This window comes from Saccopteryx bilineata, chromosome 5, assembly GCF_036850765.1.
Source record: "Saccopteryx bilineata isolate mSacBil1 chromosome 5, mSacBil1_pri_phased_curated, whole genome shotgun sequence".
In the NCBI taxonomy this organism is placed as follows: Eukaryota; Metazoa; Chordata; class Mammalia; order Chiroptera; family Emballonuridae; genus Saccopteryx; species Saccopteryx bilineata.
The window spans coordinates 209,884,582-209,905,550 of record NC_089494.1 but is presented as its reverse complement, the minus strand read 5'-3'; the positions used below and the strand labels follow the sequence as shown (position 1 = coordinate 209,905,550).

Sequence of the window (20,969 nt, the reverse complement as noted above, 5' to 3'; positions counted from 1 at the left end):
AGGAGACCTCCTGATCCCATCCTTTTTCCCTAATGAGTCTGTTTTCTTAATTCTGCACTGTTCTCACTCAAGTCCCAAAATTACCAGCCATGCTGGTCCATGGCACTCAACTTCAGTAAGCATCTGATCGTTCTCTAAAACATAATTAACATCTCTAAATTTCCTTTGATTTCTGTGCCAGTTTTTTTTAAAAAGCTATGACATAACTTCTGCAATGTCTGGATTTATTCATCTTGCTCTGTAAATATAAGCTCTATATATTTTGTTAATAGGTTAATGCTAAAAACTGTAAACCATTAAATAGTATATTCAGTAGTGTGTTTACTTAAAATATTATTTACAACAATACTGTGAATGAATTCACCAATAGATTAATGATTTATCCTATATGCCCTAAAAGGTGTCTAGATTAAACGAATCCTCTTTTCTTGCCTACTGTCAACTGCAGAAAATCATGCTACATTTATTCAGTTTGCAAATTTGGACTGTGGTTTTCTATTAGTATATCCTTCTTTCTTGAGAGTTTCTAATTGGTTTCCTTTTTCTATGTTGACAAAGCACCTACTTTCATAACCCTACTGAAAAATTTTAGCTTCTTAATCAGACAGTTTTTGTAATAGAATATTCTATCATCTTAAAGATGTATTTCAAAAAGTGCTCTGACAACCTCTCATTTTGAATCTTGTATTTCTAAGATTGATTTGTGACTGTCCACATGGGATTTCTTTTCAGTGTAATCTTGGATAAATTTGATCATTTCTAAAATCCAATTTATGGTTTTTATTTTATATTCTTTTAAGTTTTGGTGGGTTGTAGTCATGTGTGTATGTATATATGTATTTTTACAAATAGTCACATGGAAAATAAACTTTCTGGTCCTTGTATTTTTAAATATTTTGTCCATATATCTGTACAGTATTTTTGCTACAATGTCAGTTGAAATTCTCTAGTTGTAAATAATAGGACTGAATTCTAGCTAGCCTAAGTAAAAATTAGTTTATTGAAAGGAGAGTAGTGGCTTAAGGAATCTTTAGGAAGTTTGAAAAGTGGGCTAGGCAGCAGACAAGAACCAGAGCAGCTCAGAATCAATGACTTTCTGGTCTTCTAGTTCTGGTACATCTCTTCATGTTACTATTCTGAGCTCCTATTTCTGTACTTTGATACATTGCTTAATGTCATACCAAGTTTATCAATGTAAGCATTCTTTTTTTTTAAGTATTGATAGGACTTTACTCTTCTTTATTTTTGTATATTTTTACTGTTATTGATTTGGAATTTTGGAAGAGATGAGAGACAACACATTTTAAAAGGGTATTGGCAAAGTATGTCCAAAAATTATCCAGAATGGAAAAAGAATAAAAAACCATGTCGTAATGTGTTACCGGTTCTGTAGTATTTTTCTGAGTTTCCTGGCTCTTACCTTCTTGAGAGAAAGATTTCAGAGGAGAAATGTGAATAGCAAAGCAGGTAGCAGTTTATTTAGCAAAGAGAAAATATACTTGGGAGAGTTCTAAGTGGGCAACTCAGACCTATTTGAATGCCGTGCTTGGTTAACATAGTCAGGTTTTTGTGCTCAACTGGGCACTGCCCCCATCTCTTGAGTCCTCCTCCCGGGCAGGTTCATTCCCTCCCACCACATGCATGCACACATCTTGGTCTGTAGTGGATGGTCGTTTGCTTGTGCTGCTTGTATTTTGAGGCCATGCATATGCTCTTGTTTGTTTGTTTATATCATTTTGCTCTTTCACGTCTAGCATCCCCAGTGGAAGGTCACATATCGCCCATTGCCTTGTCAGTTCCATTGCACATGCTCTCCATGGGTGTGTAACTGCCTTGGGCTGTATCAGAGGATTGAGAACTGTGGTCAGCCATCTGGTTATCAGCTGATGGTTATGTTTAAGGTTGATATTCTCTTCCCTATTCTGTTCCCCTTTCCCGGCTCATGTCTAATTAGCTACCTACTCTAAGGAAACGATATGGAGAAATAGACTGGTAATGTTTATTCCAACGTCTTAGGCTAGGTGACATGTTAGCAGTCTCCCAGTGTGTCCAGGACTACGGGAAGTCAAAGAGTGACTGATTTGGTCTTAGCATAAGGAAGATGTTTTTTCTCTCTTTTCTCTGTTATCTACATTCTATCAGATGAGTTCGTGTTTTGTATTTCAAAATCTTGCTTGGGTCTTACCTCAAGAGGTAGAGTTAGGATTACTTCTTATCTTATTCAGGGCATGAGCTATAATTATGGTGGTCTTTTCTAATGCCTTTTTGCCACCCTAGCTTTACCAAAAACTCTTCCCCCCCCCCCAGCATTTTTTAAAAATCATAAAAAATTAGAAATTTACCAAGAGACTATGGAATAAACAATGTCAGGAAGCACTGATATGGAGACATATGAGTTGCCCCTCTATTGTTAGGTTCAGAGAATATGAACATGATTAAATATGAAGATCTTGAGGTTGTTTGTGGGTCAGTTTCCCATGAAGATTGATTGTAAAGGTCATAGGTTACCAAAGAAAGGATGATACTTACACTCTAGAGATATTTTTAAAAAGCCTAAATAGATTCCAGGCTCTCTGAATGACTTAGGGGTGGTACTGTTTGAGAACAAGAGGAAGAAATGAATAAACTTCTAATCATTTTCCACAGGATCCTGGGGCTCTTTGGAATGTAAGCTGCCTATCCTCCAGAACGTGGGTGTCCATATCTTAGCAGTGGAGTATCTGGGGGTCCATTCCACTTTCCTAAATATCTCACTTTTATCTATCTATCTGGGCTTCTACAAATGGTTTTTATTTAAATAACAACTAGACAAGTAAAAATTGGGGAAAATGGCTGGGATTTTTATAGAAGTCGATAGCAATATATGCAAAGTGGGTAGAGATACCCTGATCTACGTTCGTGGTTTGTTTCTCTTGAATCCCTGTACTTGACTATGTGATGACTTAGCATGAAGTTAGCCTAGAGCAGTTTTAAAATTCAGTGAGAAGCTGATGTTGATTGTCCATTTCTGTCCTGCAGTAAAGTGTTTCTTTTTTTGTGTGAGGAGGCAGCAAATTTTTATTTACTCCAAGTCTGGGGTCCTGAAAGTGAGAGAGGCATCGCAGTTAATGAACTTCAAGCTAAGGGACTAGGCCTGTGAGAAATTCTGAGATACTGAGAAACAAGCACTTCGGAGCCTATCTTAGGCATACAGGTGGGAAGTCTGAAAGATGTTTTGTTTGTTTTCTTTCTCTCATAGATGTGCCTATCTGCGTTTTTCCTTAGGAGTCCAAACTGATCGAAAAGTGCCAGTCTCTCTTGGGACGCTAAATGATTCCAGAAAGTGTCAATGTAGGATTTTTGCTGAGATCTGCATTTATATTTTTCATGAATAATGAAACCCAGGTCTAATATCCCCCCAAACACAATACTCAGCAAAGTTATTTTTCAGCTGCTTGCAATGTTACTCAAGAACACTAGCCAGTCTACACTAAATTTCTCCTTTCCTACTCAGTAAAGAAATCTACTTATTGTAACCCCTATACAACCTATTTTTATTCTCCCTTCTCCACATAAGCTTTCTGCTTCACAGAAATGGCAATAGAATTATGAAACCAAAGGGTCTTTGAAAAGCATCAGGAGATATCATGGGCTGCCAGATCAAGTGGAAATGGACTTCTGGGTTTTTAGAGTAAAAAAGTTCCCTGATGCAACTGGAATTTCTGTCTATACCACTTCTTCTTCTTTTTTTTTTTTTTTTTCTGAAGCTGGAAACGGGGAGGGAGGCAGTCAGACTCCCACATACAGCTGACCGGGATCCACCTGGCACGCCCACCAGGGGGTGATGCTCTGCCCATCTGGGGCTTCGCTCTGTTGCGACCAGAGCCATTCTAGTGCCTGGGGCAGAGGCCACAGAGCCATCCCCAGCGCCCGGGCCATCTTTGCTCCAATGGAGCCTTGGCTACGGGAGGGGAAGAGAGAGACAGAGAGGAAGGAGAGGGGAAGGGGTGGAGAAGCAGATGGGCGCTTCTGCTGTGTGCCCTGGCCGGGAATGGAACCCAGGACTTCCACACACCAGGCCAATGCTCTACTACTGAGCCAACTGGCCAGGGCTATACCACTTCTAAAATTGGTTATTGAAGAACTGAATGAAATGGGATTTATAATAAAGTTACTATCATAATTATTTTGCCTTTCATCTTTACCCTATATATACTGCTTACAAAAATTAGGGGATATTTTATAGCTTCATATTCATTTTGAAAAATCCCCTAATTTTTGTGAGCAGTGTGTGATGCTGACACTGGAACCAAAGGGTCTTCATATATTTACATTAAATTGAGCTTTCAGTGATAATTTGTAATAGTCTTTCTTCCAGAGATTCTGACACATATGACATAAAGAACTTATCATGGACTTTTCACTTTTCCAGATATTTTTGTGTTAATAAAAAAATAAGCAGTAATTTTTAGTGCTTACTTAAATAAATGAATTATTTTTGTTAGAGAAAAATGTAATTCTCATTATAGTGCTCTTTACTTGATTTTAAATACTTTCCCCTACTCTAGTAATTTCCACATTTATATACACAAGCAATTTAAAGCCAATAAACATTAGTTAAGTAACTATTGCGTTCAATATGCTGTGCTAGGTGCTACCGAGAATAACATGGAGATGATAAGACCAGATCACTAATGAATTCATACAAGATATAAACTCATTAGGAATTAAAATAAAGGGCAAGTTTCAAATTTCTGGTGTCATAGGAGCAGAGCTAACTGGTAATATGACGCATAGGAGTTTTTGATCACACATTGTCAGTGAAACCAGGAAAGGTCATGGTCAAGTACTAGCAAATGGGCATAGTTTCAACAGAGAGAGATGTGGTAGAGTGTGAGGTGTTTAAAGCAATGATGAGTTAGTTTGCTTGGCTAGTTTTAAGACAAAAGTGAAGTTGTTTTGGACATAAGAGTTAGTGGAAGATAGGACTACAATAATGGGTGAGGATAGATCATAATTTAATTATAGCAGCTAATATTTATTACACACTTCTGTGCAAAGTGTCAACCATATATTTTGATTGTATTATCACATGTATTATTCTTATAACTACTATAACTATCTAATGAGGGTGATACTATTATTCCCATTTTACTAATGAGGACATATAAAGAATGCCAGTTGTGGGAGTGTGATTTAGGGTGAAGCTATAGTTTATGGTGGTTTAAAAGGGTGGATGTTGGAGTCATAGATTCAATTCTTACCTAGCTATTCTACTAAAGAGTTTAACAAATCTCCTAAACTCTTCATGGCTTTCTTTCTTCATCTATAAAATTGAGTTGGAGTAATTTCCTCATAGGATTGGAATGAACATTAAATGAGTTGATAATATATATATATATATATATGATTTAATATAGTGCTTGGCAAATGGTATGTGCTTAGTTTGAACAAAATGAAATTGCTCTTTTTGTAGGTCAAATATTAACAATTTCAAATGGCTCAATCTAATAGATGCCAGCTATTATTATTAAATATTTTAGAAGACAAATGGGTGCCATTGAAGTCTTCTGCCCTCTCTAATTGCACTCTCTTCCTTTTTTTTCTTTCACATGTAGATCCACCAACATAATAGTACACCTGCCAGCTTTGCCATCTCATCAACTGCCTTGCAAATGGACTTCTTTCCTGTTAAGTTCCTGAAACCAATCTGAACAGCACTAAACAAAATGCCATAATAACACTGCCTATCTGAATATTTCATAAAGCCAAGAGGTAATAAACTATACCATCATATTAGAAAAAAATTATATAGAAAATATTCTCTATGTAGTCTTTCAGCAGCTGGATCGTATCTGTGGAAAAGGAGGCATACATACAGGAAATTTACAAAAAGCTAATTTAGATAATTTATTCACTCAGTCACTAATTCATTCAGTCCTTTATTCAGTTGGTTTTTACTGAGCACATCCCATACACAAGACACAACATTAAGTATACAGCACAGTATACAAAGATGAATGTGACAGGCCCTCTACCATTAATAAGTATTACATTCTCTGGAATTCAATTTGAACTATTGTGTAAAACTGGTAGGGAAATATCTGGACCATTAAAACAAGGATAAGTAGTTCTGTGACAAATACTTATATTCTTCTATTTTGCAAGGATAACTCTGAAGTGAACTGATATTTGTCTCAGAAATTGTATTAGTTATCTATTGTGAATGAACAAATTATTCTGAAATTTAGCAGCAGTGTACTACACACACATTCTTTATCTCACACATCTGAGGATCAGGAATTCAGGAGTAGGAGTAGTTTAGTTGAGTTTTCTGGGTCAGGGTATCTCATGAGATTATAGCTATTACACAGGGCTGTAATTATCTGAAGGCTTGACTAGGGCTAACACATGGCCCATTCATATGCCTCTGGATGGAAGACCTCAATTCCTTATTGGCTTTTGGTAAAAGGTCTCTGTTCTCATCATGTAGGTCTTTCTCCTAGGCTGCTCTGAACACAGCAGCTGCCTTCCCCCAGAGCTAGTGATCCATGAGAGTGAGCAAAGAGGATGCCGCAGTGATTTTATGACCTAGTCTACAAAGTTACATGCTGTCACTTCCGCTTTCTTCTATTCATTAGAATTGAGTCACCAAATTAATCTATTTTCAAGATGAGCAGAATTAAGCTATACTTCTTGAAAGAAGGGGTATCAAAGACACTACAAATATATTGTAAAACTATAACAGAAGTGATGTGTATGTCTCATATAAATAATTTATTTGAACTATTTTGCATCCAGTAGAATTCTGCATGTACTTGCTACTTTTTGTTGGTAACTTTTTAATGATTGTTTTTCTATTTCCTGATTTAAAAAATAAGATATGCTCTTTATAAAATATTTAATAAGCATAAGAAAATTTTAAAAAGGGACTCACCCATATTTCTATAATCCAGACATAATTACATTTAACATGTTGTTTTGGTTTGTGAATTATATGTGTATATATGTGTTCACACACACATGTAAACATTTTTTAGATAGTAAATATTTTAGAATATTTATATGTATATATTTTTTAAATACATAAGCATAATTTACTTCTATAATTAAAATTTATTTGAAAATAATTTTAATAACTGCATTATATCTTTTGGGTAAATATTTCTTTTTTTCATTTTCTTTTCTATTTTTGACATTAGGCTACTTTCTTCCTTTCACCACAATAAATAGGAATACAGTAAGTATATTTGCATAATGCCTTTGTATGTCTGATTATTAATATAAGATTCTAAAAGTAGAATTATAATATGAACTTATTGTTCAGTTGCTTTAAAAAAAAGTTATGTATATTTGTATATCTACCAGTAGTTTGAGAGCCCAAATCTCTTTGTAACTTGTTGGGTACTTAATATTATCATTTCTTAATCTTTACTAATTTAATAGACCAAAAAGTGTATTTCACTTTTCTTTACTTTGTGTTTTGTTAACAGGCCAGTTATTTTATTGCCTCTCTGTTTCAGATTCCTTCTTTGCTCTCATCTTTGTGAAATGGCTGCAGACCTTTTAATGTTTTCTTCCCAGCTGGCATGCCATGCTTTGTCAGTAGAGGGCACTGGAAAAACATTGTAGGATGAAGTTGCTCTTTCCTGATTCTTAACGGCTGTCTGCCAGGCCCCTGGGAAGCTGACTTTTTCTTCCATTGCTCCACCCAGAGAGTGGTTTCTGCTTGCTTGTTGCTAGTAGGGTGAAGCTTCCTCTAGCAGTTATTCCCCCAACCCTTTTTCCAATTTTTGATTGGATTTGTGGTGGCATAGTGTGGAGCCCCGGTGCAGGACTGTGTCCTAGCTCAAATCATTGTTCTCTGTACCTTCTTCTCAACTGGGTGCATGCTCCCAGAGAGAGCCCTGTGAGGCTGGCCATCTAGTGAGCCTCTTGCTCAACCTTTGTCACATGCAACCTTAAAGATGCCGCAGAACCAAGTTACACACAGAGTTGTACTAGGTTCCTTCAAAGGAGGTTCCTCCCGCTCCCAGACCTAGCAGCACACCTGACTCTTTCTCCGTGCCTACCCTGCAGCCTCCTCAGCTTACTGTTCTCCAAACTGTTTCCTGGGGACCTCCAGACACAGACCCTGTGTCATCTGAGACTTGCACCTGGAATGAGGTCCTAAGTCTCTCTGCACACCTGCCCACCTGCCCACCTGCCCCAGCTGGCCTGCCTCCCAGCAGTTGTTTCTTCTTGCCCTGTGGCTGTGGCCCTGCTCTGGCCTGGGCACCCAGCCAACTTCTCCTCTATCCAGGGGTCTGCAAGCCCTGTGGACTCGGAACCCCTCGGCCCAAGCTTGTCCCTTTTGGAGCACTCTTCCTTCACTTTAAGCTACCTGTTAGAGTTCCCTTTCCATCTTTTAGCTATTCTCTTGTCACAGTTTAATAATTCTTTATACTAAACACCTCCTGTTTAAATGACTGTGTTGTTTCTGTCTCCTGACTGGACACAGACTAATGCAGTTGATCACTGTTGAGATACACGTTTTTCATCTGCTTAGCCACCATTTGCATTTCCTCTTCTGTGATTTTACTTCACGTGTCATCTGCCTTTTTTTTTTTTCCTATCCAAAAACTGGTATTTTTCTTATGCATTCTGCAGACGTTCAGTATAGCAAAGACAAATCTTTTGTCATATTTATGGCGGATACTTGATGCTACTTTAAATTTTTTTTAGTACACTGAATTTTAACTGTTACTTTTGCCTACTTTCTTATTAATTGATAGATTAAAGGATAAAATGCAAGCCTCTGTTTTACTTGTTAAAAGGAATAAATGGAACTGGAGATTTGTCTACCATTCTAACAAAGTCAAGACTGAATTCTCTGAGTCAAACTTTGAGGGATAACAAGAAAAAGAAGACTATAAAGGAGACTGACTAGGCCTGAAAAAGTCATTGCACACTTTTCCTTTCATCCAGTTTAGCTTCTGGTGACACTGAGAAGTACTACTTTTGTCTTAAAAATGTATCATAGACCAACTGGGTGTAGTACAGACAAATTTACCCCCAGCAGCGCGATGCAAATGGAAGTAGCTTACAGAATGGAGGAAAGCTGCATACAACTGCATTTTAATACAGAGTTCATAAATAAAAACATAGATGAGACATGGGGCATTCTCAGTGGTTTTTTTTTTTTCCTCTTTCAAATTGGTTTAACAACTTGTAAATACCTTAAACACTCTTTTTTTGGAATGAGATGTGTTGGAGAAAAAAGGCAGCACTTCAGATTCTTTGCCTCACTCTCAGCTACTGTAGCTTTGAATTCAGTAACAATAGTTAGTTGTGGGCTAAGTCTAGCCGATTAAGTATGTTAAGTCTCTGTGATATATATGTTCGGAAAAAAAAATTAGTTCAACTGACCTTAAAAATATCCTTAAAATTCCTTTTGAAAGTCACCAGTAAAACAGAGCAAAACGAAGGGGGAAAAAAAGCACTCAGGTTGAGAAAAATTACGATTTGGATTTCTTAACAGAGTCCACAATCTGTCCTTCCCAGAGGAACAATAAATAGCTCTATGTTACAGATAGTTAAAAGTCATCTATCCATATATTTTCTACCCATATAAAGACAGCCTTATATTTTAAGAAAATACTAGAGTTTTCGAGGAGCTATAAGACACTGTCACGAACAGATTTCTTGGTGGGAGTAAGAATATACTTCTGTTTTATTTCAAGAGCTGGTAGCTTTTATTCCTGAATCATTTCTGAGAATTGGTTGTTATTCTGGCTCTTTCCACAATTCAAGCTAAAAGATGTTTAAACTGTATGATATTGAAGATGCCATTTAAATTCTAGTTCATTCAGTGTTTCACTATAAAAGCTATTTGGAATACATAGTATCCAAGCTTATTTCAGTTACTGAAACTAATAAATTCAAGCTCATTTCAGTCCAACTGTGAACCCTACTAAACCTCATCACCTCAAAGAGCGACAAGCTTTTTCAATATTCAATTTTCTACAGATTGAAGTTCATATATATCTATATGAATGCAACTATAGGAGGTATGTACTCATCAGATAGTAATATTCTGATTTTGTTGAAGTGTTTTAGCAATAGCAGCCACTAAACTGTTGTCTCTGTTTTTACTACCTGTTTACTTTGAAGATATTTTAGTATAATAGCCTTTTCTGTTCTGAATCTGAAAATGAAAAGGAGAAAAAGAGTATTAAAATTTGGACACATTTTGTGCAATGAACCCATTAAAGGAGCAAGCACTCAGCATGTATGCACTTAACTTACTTTGTTATAGTTCTTTGAATCTCTCTTTTCTCTTCTTCATTTAATCTTTGAAGGATGGATTCCAGGAGAGAGAAATGAAAGTTAATGTATTGAGCCACCTGAAAAAAACATACACAAAAAATAAAGCAGAGCATTTATGTGAGAGGTGCTGAGTCAGGAGGAAGCAAAGACAGACTCAGGGTGATGGCATTCATACATCACTGCTAATTTCTTCTGTGTCTTTATCCATGAGGAAAATGCGAGCATTCTTTTTAGAGGGTCCCTGTAGAAGCCTATGCAGTAGTGGAATGTCTGCCTTTTTTAGTCGTCTCCTTTCTGCAAATGAAAACAAGAACCAACTATAGTTAATGTCAAAATAATCTAGAGATATTTTCTCTCAACGTATGTACCCTGATTTATCAATGTCACTGCATTAAATTTAATAAAAAAAGAGTCCATACTACAGAAAAAAAGGAAGATAATTTGACCATTTACTTACTTTCTTTTGCTCACTTTGAAAGAAGACCAAACAAACATACAAAAACAACAATAAAACCCCCCAAAACATTTACAATAGGAGGCACTCACTCAAAAGAGTTAAAATAAAATTAAAATCTTTAAATGAATTAAATGAACTTCTTTTTCTTGTTATCCCTCAAAGTTTGACTCAGAGAATTCAGTCTTGACTTTGTTAGAATGGTAGACAAATCTCCAGTTCCATTTATTCCTTTTAACAAACAACACACTGAAAAAATTCTTTATAATTTTTCATTCACTCATTCACTCATTCATTCATTTAACAAGTATTTATTGAGTCTTTCTTATTTCAGTTAATGTAATTTCATCTTTGTAGTTATTTAGGTCCAATACTTTGTAATTATCTTCAATTCTTCCTTCCTCTCTTACTTCACATTTAATCTTTGGCTCTTCCTTAAAAATGTATTTAGAATTTTTTGATATTATTTCATTCATTTGTGGACTTCATCTATTCAGCCATGCTAATGAGATAAGAAAGAAAATAACTTCCAATCTGGTATATTATAAGAACTGCTAATTTCCAAATGTTATATAAATGCCACAGAAGCACTTCTAGCTTTTTGTCACAGTAGCTTTTACATTTATGATTTCATTTTGATCAGAATGAAGCATGAATAGAACATAGTGCTTCTTATATTCTTCTATTTTCTCCCTCCTTCCTTCTCTACATATTTTTAAGTTCCCACTATGTGTCAGGCATTACTGTATAGTGCTGGGTACACTACAGAAGAAAATAGAATAAATTCACTTCCCTAATGAACCTTACATCTAGTGGAAGAGACAAATATCAGGAAAATAAAACAATAAAACATGTCATATGTTAAGATAAATATTCACAAGAAAGATTAAGCAAGGACAGGAAGGGATAGAAAGTGTGTGTGTGGGTGTAAATATATGTTTACAGAGGAGAAGTTTGCAATTATTGATAGGATGGCTGGGGAAGTCCTGAGCTAACAAGTATCATTTGAATAAAGACCTAAAAGAGATGGGGGTGAAATCATGAAGCTATTTGGAGGAAGTGTGTTCTAGGTAGAGAAAGAAAATAAGTAAAGCATCCCTGAGGCCAGGGCATGCCTAACACCTTCAAAGACCTGCAAGGGACCAGGGTAGCTGGCATGGAGAAGATGAAAGGGCGGGGTGTTAGCAAAAGATGAAGAGAAATAATGGGGCCACTGTAAACACTCTGGCTTTACTGTGGGAAGAGAGAACATTGGCAGATTTGAGAAGAGGTTCACATCTCATGGTCTGATTTATAAGCAACCTGTCTGCCATGTTGAAATAGACTCAAGGGGAAAAGGTAGTCCAAGTTAGTCATTTTTAAACTATCATCTATCTATTGTATAAAATAAATGCTCTTGGGCTTTTAAAAGTTTCAATAGTTAGAACTCTTCTCATCCCTTTGGCTGGACTTACCCTAGGAAAAAAGTCAAGAGAGGGTCACAGAATCCCACACTTGAAGTGATGTTTTCTATTCCTGTTTCCACAAAGTCAGGGTTCATTGCTTTAATTCCTCTACCATTTCTGAAGCAACAATGGACACATAATTTAGCTTCTCTCAATAACCCACTAGAATCCTCTTTTGACCTCAATATCTTATGTTAACATGATTTTGCAATTTAATTTGTTCAATTCTTGATACCACAGAGCAAGGGTTCTTGCTTCATGCTTTTGCTTCATGGTTACCTGTAATAATTATTAGAACTACATATTCTCAACTGTCCCCAGATCAGAGGAACTTGGCAAACTGTATTTTAAATAAACTCTCCAGGCAATTCTGAAGTGCACTACTACTATAACAATAGATTATGGGCTTAATAGTTAAAGGTGTTAAAATGCACCTATCTTTATTTTCCAGTTTCCATTCAGGCAGGTGCTACATGCTACTTTCTTTCCTCTGTTTCTGGTTCCTAAAAGGTCTCTCTTAATGATTATCTTCAGTTCTTGATTTTATGCATAAAAAAGTTTGACACAAAATATAAATGAAAACATGCTATTCATAGATAAAATTTTAAAGACCTACACTTTAGGGTAAAAATACTTTTTTCCTGATTATAAAACTAACATGTGCTATTGAGGAAGGAAAAGATGGTACGAATTTTCAGTTATCAGAAAATGAGTTTTAAGGCTCTAATGTGCAGCATGGTGACTATAGTTAGTAATATGGTATTTTATGCTTGAAAGTTGCTGAGAACATTGTTACCACAAGAAAAAAAGAGTTTATATGAAGTGACGTGTCAATTATCTTGATATTGATGATCATTCCACAATATATGTGTGTATATATATATATCAAATCATTGTGTTGTACAGTTCAAAATACAATTATATTTGTCAATTATTCCTAACTAGGGATTAATAAAATCAAAACACAAAACATATACATACACACATACTCATAACTGAAACTATGGGTAGAAGTATAAGGCAGAAAGTAAAATGACCAGAATTCCAGACATTAGAGACACTTAGCATCATTATTTGAGTGACCATCCCTTCACTTATCTCTTTATGCACACAAACACACTCTATAAAGATGGTACTATATATACTCCTATTTTTACTATAGACATATTTTTTAAAAGTCATGGTATTTATCATTCCATTCCTTTTTCCCTGATCATATGATCATAAATACCACATATTTAAATAGGGATATATAATTCTTTTACAAAAATGGGGTCATAGATATACATTTTTAGGCATCTTGCATTTTTCATTTAATGTATATTACAGAATTCCCTTCATTCAACTGGTATAAATCTAACTCATTCTATTTAATGGTGGAAAATAATCACATTTAATCATACTCCTATGATAAGTAACTTTGTCTTTAGCTTTTTATCATTATAAACAGCCTTGTACATAAATCTGTAGGTGTTAGTCTTTTTAATATTTTTATATTATTTATTTTATATTATTCATTTATTTTAGTGGCAGGGGAAGGGAACAGCAGGGACAGAGGGACAGACAGACAGGAAGGGAGAGATATGAGAAGCAACAACTCATAGTTATATCACACTAGTTGTTCATTGATTGCTTTCTCATATGTGCCTTGACTGAAAGGCTTCAGCTGAGCCAGTGACCTCTTGCTCAAGCCAGTGACCTTGGACTCAAGGCAATGACCTTGGGCTTTAAGCCAGCGACCATGGGGTCATATCTATGATCCCATGCTCAGGCCAGTGACTCCATGCTCAAGCTGGTGAACTTGCACTCAAGTTGGATGAGCCTGTGGTCAAACTGGTGACCTCAGGTTTCAAACCTAGGTCCTTAGCATCCTAGGCCGACACTCTATCCACTCTGCCACCACCTGGTCAGGCTAGTCTTTTTATTTTGGTGAAATAAATTCTCACCAGTAGGATTGTTTTAATAAAGAATATATATATATACTATAAATTTAATAAATATTGCTATAATGAGTTCTGAAAAAGCAAAGACAGTCATATTTTCACCAGAATGGCATGAAAAGTACCCTTTACCTTTATCTACACTAGCCAGAGGTAGAATCATTTAAAAATGTTTTACCAGCCTGACCAGGCAGTGGCACAGTAAATAGAACATCAGACTGGGACGTGGAGGACCCAGGTTTAAAACTCTGAGGTTGCTGGCTTGAGCACAGGCTCATCCGGCTTGAGCATGGGATCATAGACATGACCCCATGGTCACTGGCTTGAGCCCAAAGATCATTGGCTTGAAGCCCAAGGTCACTGGCTTGAGCAAGGGGTCACTCTCTCTGCTGTAACCCCCTGGTCAAGGCACATATGAGAAAGCAATCATTGAACATCTAAGGTGCCAAAGAATAGATGTTTCTCATCTCTCTTCCTTCCTGTTCGTCTGTCCCTCGCTGATTCTCTCTCTGTCTCTGTCAAAATAAAAATGTTTTACCAATCTTATAAATGCAAGATAACATTGCATTGTGGATTGAACTTGCCTTTCCTTGACTACTCCATTCCTTAAATACTTGTATTTCCTTGAATTTAAGATTTTTTCTAAAAATATTTACTAGTTAATTAACTTTTTATTCTTTGAATTGTTTTATCATACTTTTCTTTGGTTGCAAGACCTTGTTATTTTAGGTACTGATTTTTTTCTAATATTCTTCATAATATACTGTTTATATTTTTACATGTTTGTACCCCTTTATACATTTTTTCTTAAACTAGAATATGTATATATATCCTTAAAATAATCAAAAATTTATATATTTTTTATATTTAAGCTTTCAAATTATAAGAGCTTTAATTTTATATATGTTTGGAGATAATTTTCCTTTAGTTTTTGTTTTAGTTATTCTGTTATAGTTACTCTGACATCAGAATGTATTATTTTATTTTATTCATTTCTGGCTTACATATTCTAGCATTTAATTTGTAATCTGGAATAGTTATATAATACCATTTAAGTTTTTCAATTTAGAAGTTTTAAAAAATTTAAGTGCTACTTTAGATTTTCTCTAATCTCTCTCACTGCTCCTGGCATCCCACAAAAAGTACCTTCCTAATGCCCTGGTTCTAACATTTTACCCCCTACAACCAACTTCTGAACATGATTCTCTACGGAGGAAAGGTAACATGCCTATAATGTGCCAGACACTCTGCTAAGAGATATAGTAACAAGACTGGAGAAAAATGATATGCAATGATGACTCCAGTAAGAGTTACAGTGAGAAAGGAAAGACAAAAAGAAAGGAGAACAGAGAACAACAATAACTTATTATATAGCTTAACAATTCTTGGGGAAACTTCATGGATTCTTGAGGGCTCTGATCACCATTCAGATAACTGAATGAGCAACAAGCAAACTCTTTTTTATTAAAACTCGTCTAGGGCTTGAGCCTGGCACAGTTTATAGAGTGTCGAACTGGGACATGGAGGACCCAAGTTCAAAACCCCGAGGTCACCTGCTTGAGCGCAGGATCACCAGCTTGAACACGGGGTCACTGGCTTGAGCGTAAGATCATAGACATGACCGCATGGTTGCTAGCTTGAGCCCAAAGGTTGCTGGCTTGAAGCCCAAGGTCGCTGACTTGAGCCCAAGGTTGCTGGCTTGAGCAAGGGGTCACTCGCTCTGCTGTAGCCCCCTGGTAAAGCACATATGAGAACGCAATCAATGAACAACTAAGGTGCCACAACAAACAATTGATGCTTCTCATCTCTCTCCGTTCCTGTCTGACTGTCCCTATCTGTCCCTCTCTCTGACTCTCTCTCTCTGTCTCTGTTAAAAAAACAAATAAAATAAATAACAACAACCCCCCAAAAAACTCATCTAGGGAACCTTAGTCTTGGTTCTTCTAAAACACCCTCCCCTCCTTTCTTCCTCTTCTCCCTTTTTTCCCCACAATGAGGTAAGCTGCTCTTCTGTCTTCTCTATGGGCAAAAAACCTGTAACACATGGAGACATTAAGAAGAGAGATCATGCTTTCTTACCTCCTGTTGAAAATATAATGTAAAGTGCAAAATCCTGGGCACTGTTTTCAATCTATCAGTGGAAAAAAATGAACAGACATAAATTCTTTGTTGTCATATGATGTTTTCTAAGCCAACTAGACCCAAATTACGTATACATTTTCTAACTTTCAGTTTTTACTTTTAGACATAAACCTTCTCTGCTTCCTAGGAATAATGCTGTCAACAATTAATAAAAGGTGTCATAGGTAGGAAAGAATCCTTCAGACCTGAACATTGATTTAGATTTCCCTGTTCATAGGTCTTTTTCAGAAAAGAGCATTTATGTATTTGCAGTTAAATCATATACATGATATTTTGTTGGGGACTGAAATATAAACAGGGTGTTTTTACAATCTGGATATCCAGGGCACAGAGGTGCTGGGCCTAACCCTCCACCTCACCTGCCTAGTTACCTGATTCTCACTCATCCCACCCATGTTCTCCGAAAGAGGCTGGAAGCTAGTTTCTTATTGGTGTAAAGTTAGATCTAAATGGTATGGTGGGGGTTGTCTTTGAGTGGTCTTGGAAACAATTGAATTGCTAATGGACCACATTTTTTCCCTAAATAAATATGGATGTGCTTATGGGAGCCACCATTGCATCGGCTTAAGAACAGTAGTGACTGTTCACTGTGCTGTCCTCCCGAACTCATCTTTATGTATATATCTTTAATTCTCTATTATTTATTTAATTCCATACCTTTTCCCATTCAAGGACCCTGTAATAGACTCATTGTGGCTGGGCCACGACAATATTTAAACTTCAGTTCAGTGATTAAAATTACCTTAAATTTTTGAAGAAGTTGCTTTATTACTTCTTCAGTATTCATGTTACTGTTTATTCTGACCTTAGTTTCTGATCCAAAGGCTGGAGTAAAAATTGATGTCTAAAAAAAAAAGAAAGAAAAGATTGTTATGTAAATCTTTAAAATTAACATAAGTCAGTTTGAAGCTGGGTTTTTGGGAAAAAACAAACAAACAAGATCCCCGGTAAAAACTTTTTTCCTTCCTTCCTTCCTTCCTTCCTTCCTTCCTTCCTTCCTTCCTTCCTTCCTTCCTTCCTTCCTTCCTTCTTTCTCTTTCTTTCTGCTTTCTTTGCTGTTGTTGAATATTGTGTCTTCTTTTAAGAAGCCTTCTGTTGTTTCTAGAGTAAATTAGGTAAAAATAATTTTTAAATGTCCAAAATATTTTCACTGGATAATCACACCATTCTTTTGTATAATTTAAGATTTTAAAAGAAATTAACTGTTATATTGCCTGACCAGGTGGTGGCACAGCAGATAAAGTGTTGACCTGGGATGCTGAGGACCCAAGTTTGAAACTCCAAGGTCGCCGGCTTGAACACAGGCTCATCCAGCTTGAGCATGGGTTCATCAACTTGAGCGTGGTATCATAGACATGATCCCATGGTTGCTGGCTTGAGCCCAAATGTTGCTGGCTTGAGCAAGGGGGCACTGGCTCAGCTGGAGCCCCCTAGTCAAGCCATGTATGAGAAAGCAATTAATAAACAACTAAGGTGCCACAACTATGAGTTGATGCTTCTGATCTTTCTCCTTTCCTGTCTGTCTCTGTCTCTTTCTTTCTCCCTCACTAAAACAAAACAAAACAAATAATAAATTAACTATTATAACTAAACACACAAAAAATAACATGAACAAGCATTTTAAACTTACATGCTACAGCTTCCTCCTACTAAGAAATAATTTTTCTAAATTGTTTTTAGTTTGAACCCTTTTGATTGGTCAGAAATGATCCAACATTGGCCATTTCATATGGTTCAGCCTATATCTCAACTGAGGGTTGGGGTAAAAGTGCTACCAGTTGAAACTTTAGAACAATATTTCCCACATATTGCTCTAATCAAGAGTCTGCCTTCCAGATGATATTTGGTGGAGGTTTCTGCTATCAGATAAGTCTGAGACATACCTCTTGGGGGTTAGTAATGTGCTACAAAACATGTTATAACAAATATAACCACAGATTGTTCACTTTTTCTTTTTCAGAGAGAGTGAGAGAGAGGGACAGATAGGGACAGACAGGAAGGGAGAGAGATGAGAAGCATCAATTCTTTGTTGCGGCTCCTTAGTCTCTTTAGTTGTTCACTGATTGCTTTCTCAAGTAATAAACTATAGAAATGATCCCTGAAAGTATAGTCTTGATTGCTTTCTCATATGTGCCCTAACCAGGGGGCTACAGCAAAGCAAGTGACCTCTTGCTCAAGCCAGAGACCTTGGGCTCAAGCCAGTGACCTTGGGCTTCAAGCTAGTGACCTTTGGGCTCAAGCCAGCAACCATGGAGTCATGTCTATGATCCCACGCTCAAGCCAGTGACCCTGCACTCAAGCTGGTGAACCTACACTCAAGCCAGATGAGCTGGCACTCAAGCTGGCAACCTCGGGGTTTCAAACCTGGGTCCTCCGAGTCCCAGACTGATGCTCTATCCACTGCGCCACTGCCTGGTCAGTAGATTGTTCACTCTTAATTTGATTATTATTCCTATTTTATTATAAATAATATCCCTTGTAAATATACCTTTTAATAGTCAATGAAATATACTTTGGGAAATCCTGGTGAATAATTTCAGCTAGTACTTCCCTAACTTGTACAGGTTTCCTGGTTACATATGTGCACAGGTATTAAGCTGTGTTTGTACTTAGGCAAGAGCTGATGTAGTATTTAGGTAAGTAAGGCAATATGTAAGCAAACTAGTGGTTATTAGGCAGAATATGTACTCCCTAAAAGGAATATTATTCGAAAGAATGACATAGAATTCTCAAGTAGTTATTAATTTAACATAATCATGACCATGCTCCAAGATCTAATCTAAGCCTTTTGTAAATACAAATTTAGTCTTTATAACAACCATAAATAGGCAAAATTAAATTTGTAAATTCGATTTATACAAATATGTGTTCAAATTTAAAAATATAGTGTGTAAAAACTCACAAATTAGGTAATTAATAATATATGTATAACTTATGACACCCAAAGGAAATATGACTCCATGTGTGCCACAGAATAAAAAATAAAAAAAATTCTTACTCATTAGGTAACAGAATGTAAGGAGAATGGCATAAAATGTATACTTTAAAATAAAAAGGAACACTAAGCAAAGGCTTATTTCCACATATCTCATTTATATGTGCAGTTTCAAAGTATTCCAAGACTGTAGAAATGGGGTGTGCTCAACAGAAATGGACATGAATGGGTTTTGGTGTGGTTTAATGGAGTGTTAGATAGATGAGTGCTATATTGGGAGATGAGTTAATAAACATCAAAGTATTTATCTGCATGGCATTTGTGTAAATAAAAATCTAGAAATGGAACTATGTTTTCAGAGAATATATATGGAAGCTGTTTGAAATAAACTTTTGTTAAGCATGAGAAAATTCAATGTTTGTGGACATTGTAAGGCATGAATGAGTCACTGTGACACTTATAAGCAGTACTTATGAGTTCAATGAAGCCTTGGAGAACTACATGTGCATCCGGCACTATATCAATCTTGTTGGCCAAAACACATAATGCAACCCTCTTATAAAATCATTTCTAATTGCATGGACAGAGATATACCACAGGTCAAGTCATACTCATAACTTATCTACATATATCACAATGTAAACCTCTAATGTGCGTGTTATCTACAGCCTAACAATACTGGCATTATTAAGAGATCTCATGGTATAAAAACATATTTAAAGATGGTATCAATTTAAGTTTATACATGCTCATAATTGCAACTTACTTATAGAGTGCATTGGGTTTTGGTTTGTTTGTTTTTCTAGTTATTGAGTTGCAGTGAATGACATCTGTATGAAATATCTGTAGTTTCAGCTTGATCTCTATTAATCGACAATAAAGCCAAAGTCAATTAAGTTCTTTCATTTGTGTTAGGCCCTGTGCTTAACTCACCTTATTTCATTTAATCCCATCAACAACTTTTAAAGTAGGAAGAATGAAAGAACTAAGGCTAAGAGTTTTGATTTTGCTCAGCAAGAATTTGAGCTCAGGTCATCAAGCTGTATCACAGAAGAAGAACTGAATCCTTTAACCACTATGCTATGTAGCCAACTTAGTGTCATTTTATTCTTAGCACAGGGGATCCCATCTAGAAGTCAATCATTTTGTACAATGTGGCTTTCCTAGCCTTCTATAACACAAGTCACCCCACAGGACAATCACACACAGCATAATTCCAAGGAGAAGAAACCAGGGCAATCCACAGTCGCACATCTGTTGGGGACTGTCAAAATTATTTTGTGGCCAGGATGGTAATTCTTGAACCCCCCAAAATATCTAACTTGAACAAAAAGTTCAAAAGAAAGGTTTATTCTCATCAGTACCAAAGGCACAACAATGATACCCTCACAAGGACGGAAGAAGAAATAAGGTAAAAAGCCCTATAGGAAAAAGCTTAAGAGAAATGAGTTCATATTTTGTATTAAAGGGCTTAGAATGGTGCTGGGCTCAGAGTAAGTGCTTTTGAAATATTTATTCAACAAGTAGATGGATAATTGCTAAAATATATGAACAGAAAAATACTTATTTTAGAAAAATGACGCATTTTCTACCTTCAGTAAAGTGAAATGTCTTACAAAAAGCATGAAAAGGCGCATGTAAATTTAAAACATATTCAGTATATCTAAACTACAGCTATACTTGTATAAAAAATGACGTGTATTTATACAAGACCAGGAAGGGAACCCACACAATGAGAAATTTGATTTATTGTTGTAAATAGGACT

General features: G+C 36.1%; 1 protein-coding gene and 1 pseudogene across 2 annotated transcripts in view; both read right to left on the bottom strand.

The window, feature by feature from the left end:
- Nucleotides 1-7,023: 7,023 nt before the first annotated feature.
- RASSF6 (Ras association domain family member 6) overlaps nucleotides 7,024-20,969 on the bottom strand; it is a 62,592-nt gene continuing 48,646 nt past the window's right edge. For both annotated transcript variants that reach the window (XM_066280362.1, XM_066280363.1), the window contains exons 7-11: nucleotides 17,011-17,112; nucleotides 16,206-16,257; nucleotides 10,463-10,581; nucleotides 10,267-10,364; nucleotides 7,024-10,165 (exon numbers count right to left, since the gene is read on the bottom strand). In XM_066280362.1, the coding sequence (XP_066136459.1) occupies nucleotides 10,090-10,165; nucleotides 10,267-10,364; nucleotides 10,463-10,581; nucleotides 16,206-16,257; nucleotides 17,011-17,112 (447 nt within the window). In that variant the 3' untranslated portion in view covers nucleotides 7,024-10,089. The remainder of the gene's footprint in view (nucleotides 10,166-10,266; nucleotides 10,365-10,462; nucleotides 10,582-16,205; nucleotides 16,258-17,010; nucleotides 17,113-20,969) is intronic.
- Nucleotides 18,257-18,382, bottom strand: LOC136307040 (small nucleolar RNA U3; annotated as a pseudogene).